This window comes from Manihot esculenta, chromosome 6 (assembly GCF_001659605.2).
Source record: "Manihot esculenta cultivar AM560-2 chromosome 6, M.esculenta_v8, whole genome shotgun sequence".
NCBI classification, from domain to species: domain Eukaryota; kingdom Viridiplantae; phylum Streptophyta; class Magnoliopsida; order Malpighiales; family Euphorbiaceae; genus Manihot; species Manihot esculenta.
The window spans coordinates 27,871,855-27,874,428 of record NC_035166.2 but is presented as its reverse complement, the minus strand read 5'-3'; the positions used below and the strand labels follow the sequence as shown (position 1 = coordinate 27,874,428).

The following is a 2,574-nucleotide window of genomic DNA, read 5'->3' as shown; positions in this document are numbered from 1 at the left end:
TTAATATCTACCCATTCCACATCAGCATGCAGCATCGATAGCCATATATGAAGAAACAACCCTTAGCCATATGGAGTATGATTTAATCTCACAAATGCAGTACATCGATCGAGAAATTTAATCTAACACCAGCATAGCATGTTGGATCTCAAGACTAAATAGTTTTGAAAACGAGTTCACATTATTTGAGGAAAGCTAATTAATAATATTAGCCTTTTCTTTTTCTTTTTATTTTTTTTTAAAATACTGAGATAATAGACGATATGAATTTTTAGGTTATCAATGTTGGCATTTACTTAAAGGCAGAAGACACAGTAGCTAGCATGAAAGAGAGGTTTTTTTTTTTTTTTTTTTGATAAACCACTCAAATGCTAATGAACTACAGCGTATCGATAAAATAATGGGACCTTTGAGGAAGGTTCGTCAACAGTCCGTAGCAGGAAAATTAATGGGTCACAACCGCTCTCATGAAATCCATAATTGCACTCCCAACTAACGTCACATGAACTCTTCCCTATAACTGTCCCTTTAACTCCTCGTTTAGCTTTCAACTCCACTAGTAACTTCTAATCTTCTGTGATCTCCTCTCGATCCTTCATTCATGGCCTCTCAAACGGAGAAGAAGGAAGAAACCATGAAGGTGAAGATCACAGGCAAGACCCAAGTGAAGCCCATTAAGAAACTGGGAAGAAGAGAATGCCAATTAGTGACCTTCGATCTTCCATATTTGGCCTTCTACTACAACCAGAAGTTATTGATCTATAAGGGCAGTTGTGATCATGACTTTGCAGACAAGGTGGCGAAACTCAAAGATGGGCTTGCGCTAGTTTTGGAAGATTTCCATCAAATGGCTGGGAAGCTTGGAAAAGATGAAGAGGGAGTGTTCAGGGTTGAGTATGACGATGACTTGGAAGGCGTGGAGGTGGTAGAGGCCATTGCTGAAGAGATCAGTGTGGATGATCTAACGGCTGAGGAAGGCACCACCAGTTTGAAGGACTTGATCCCCTACAATGGGATCTTGAACTTGGAAGGCCTTCACAGGCCTTTGTTGTCAGTGCAGGTAAAACTCTAAGATCTATCCTTTGATATTTTCTCATCTTAAAATTATCTGGTTAGCTTTCTATTTCCCTGTTTAAGATCTTAATTAGATATGTTTTAAGCTCACCAACCATTGTCGTCGTCTCTCCCGCAGCTAACCAAGCTAAAAGACGGACTCGCAATGGGGTGCGCGTTCAATCACGCCATCTTAGATGGGACTTCCACGTGGCACTTTATGAGTTCATGGGCCCAGATATGCAAAGGGTCCTCTTCAGTCTCGGTCCCACCCTTCCTTGAACGCACCGAAGCACGCAACACACGAGTCAAGCTCGACCTCTCTCTGCCCCCGGATCCACTTAGTGTAAGCAACGGTGATGCCAAGTCGGCACCACATCTCGTAGAGAAGGTATTCAAATTCTCCGAAGCTGCCATCGACAAAATTAAGTCAAAAACCAACGCAAACCCTCCATCGGACGGTTCAAAGCCATTCTCCACATTTCAATCACTCGCAGCTCATATTTGGCGTCATGTATGCCATGCACGTGAACTCAAACCAGAAGACTACACAGTGTTCACGGTCTTCGCAGATTGCCGGAAAAGGGTCGATCCACCGATGCCGGATAGTTACTTCGGCAACCTAATTCAAGCCATATTCACAGCAACGGCAGTAGGATTGTTAACGATGAACCCACCTGACTTCGGAGCGTCTGTGATACAAAAGGCCATTGAAGCCCACAACGCAAAAGCCATCGACGAGCGCAACAAAGAATGGGAGAGCTCACCGAAGATATTCCAATTCAAGGATGCTGGGGTGAATTGCGTGGCGGTGGGAAGCTCACCAAGGTTTCAGGTATATGAGGTGGATTTCGGGTGGGGGAAACCGGAAAGCGTACGGAGTGGATCGAACAACAGGTTCGACGGGATGCTATACTTGTATCAGGGGAAGAGCGGCGGCAGGAGCATCGATGTGGAGATCAGTTTGGAAGCTGGAGCGATGGAGAGGTTGGAGAAGGATAAAGAGTTCCTGGTGGACGTTTAGAAGAGATCGTGCATGCATGCCAATGTTCAAGATTTGATTTTATGTGTATCTAGGAACTGAGACGAATTCATGATGTTTTGTTATGGGATTTGTTTGTTGTTGGTGGTGGTGAAGTAGGCGTGTATGGAGATGTTCAAGTTGGCGTTTGCTTTATTAATCAATTAATTAATAATAATATCAGTTCTTAGAATAATCAATATCAATTAATTGTTGTTAAACCACGTGAGAACATTCATAGTTCTATGAATGGAGTTTACGAATTCATCAATCACTATCTGTTTAGAATGAAATTAAGCAGCTACTACAACCTTAACTTTTAGCTTTTGAATTACGATCCGTCGCTTAAAAAATGCATAATTATATATAACTATAAAGTAAACAAATTGATTAAATATACATATCAAATTAATTAATTAATAAATAAATCATCCAAATATAGTATAAATTTATAATTTTATAAAATTAGGGTGTATTTTGTTTTCACAATAAAAATAATT

General features: G+C 41.0%; 1 protein-coding gene across 1 annotated transcript; it reads left to right on the top strand.

Moving 5' to 3' along the window:
- The first annotated feature begins 529 nt into the window (after positions 1–529).
- On the top strand, positions 530–2,280 carry LOC110618233 (BAHD acyltransferase DCR). Its single transcript, XM_021761363.2, has 2 exons — positions 530–1,060; positions 1,193–2,280. The coding sequence occupies exons 1-2, from the start codon at positions 602–604 to the stop codon at positions 2,075–2,077; spliced, it is 1,344 nt and encodes a 447-aa protein (XP_021617055.1). The 5' UTR covers positions 530–601; the 3' UTR covers positions 2,078–2,280.
- The last annotated feature ends 294 nt before the right edge of the window (positions 2,281–2,574 follow it).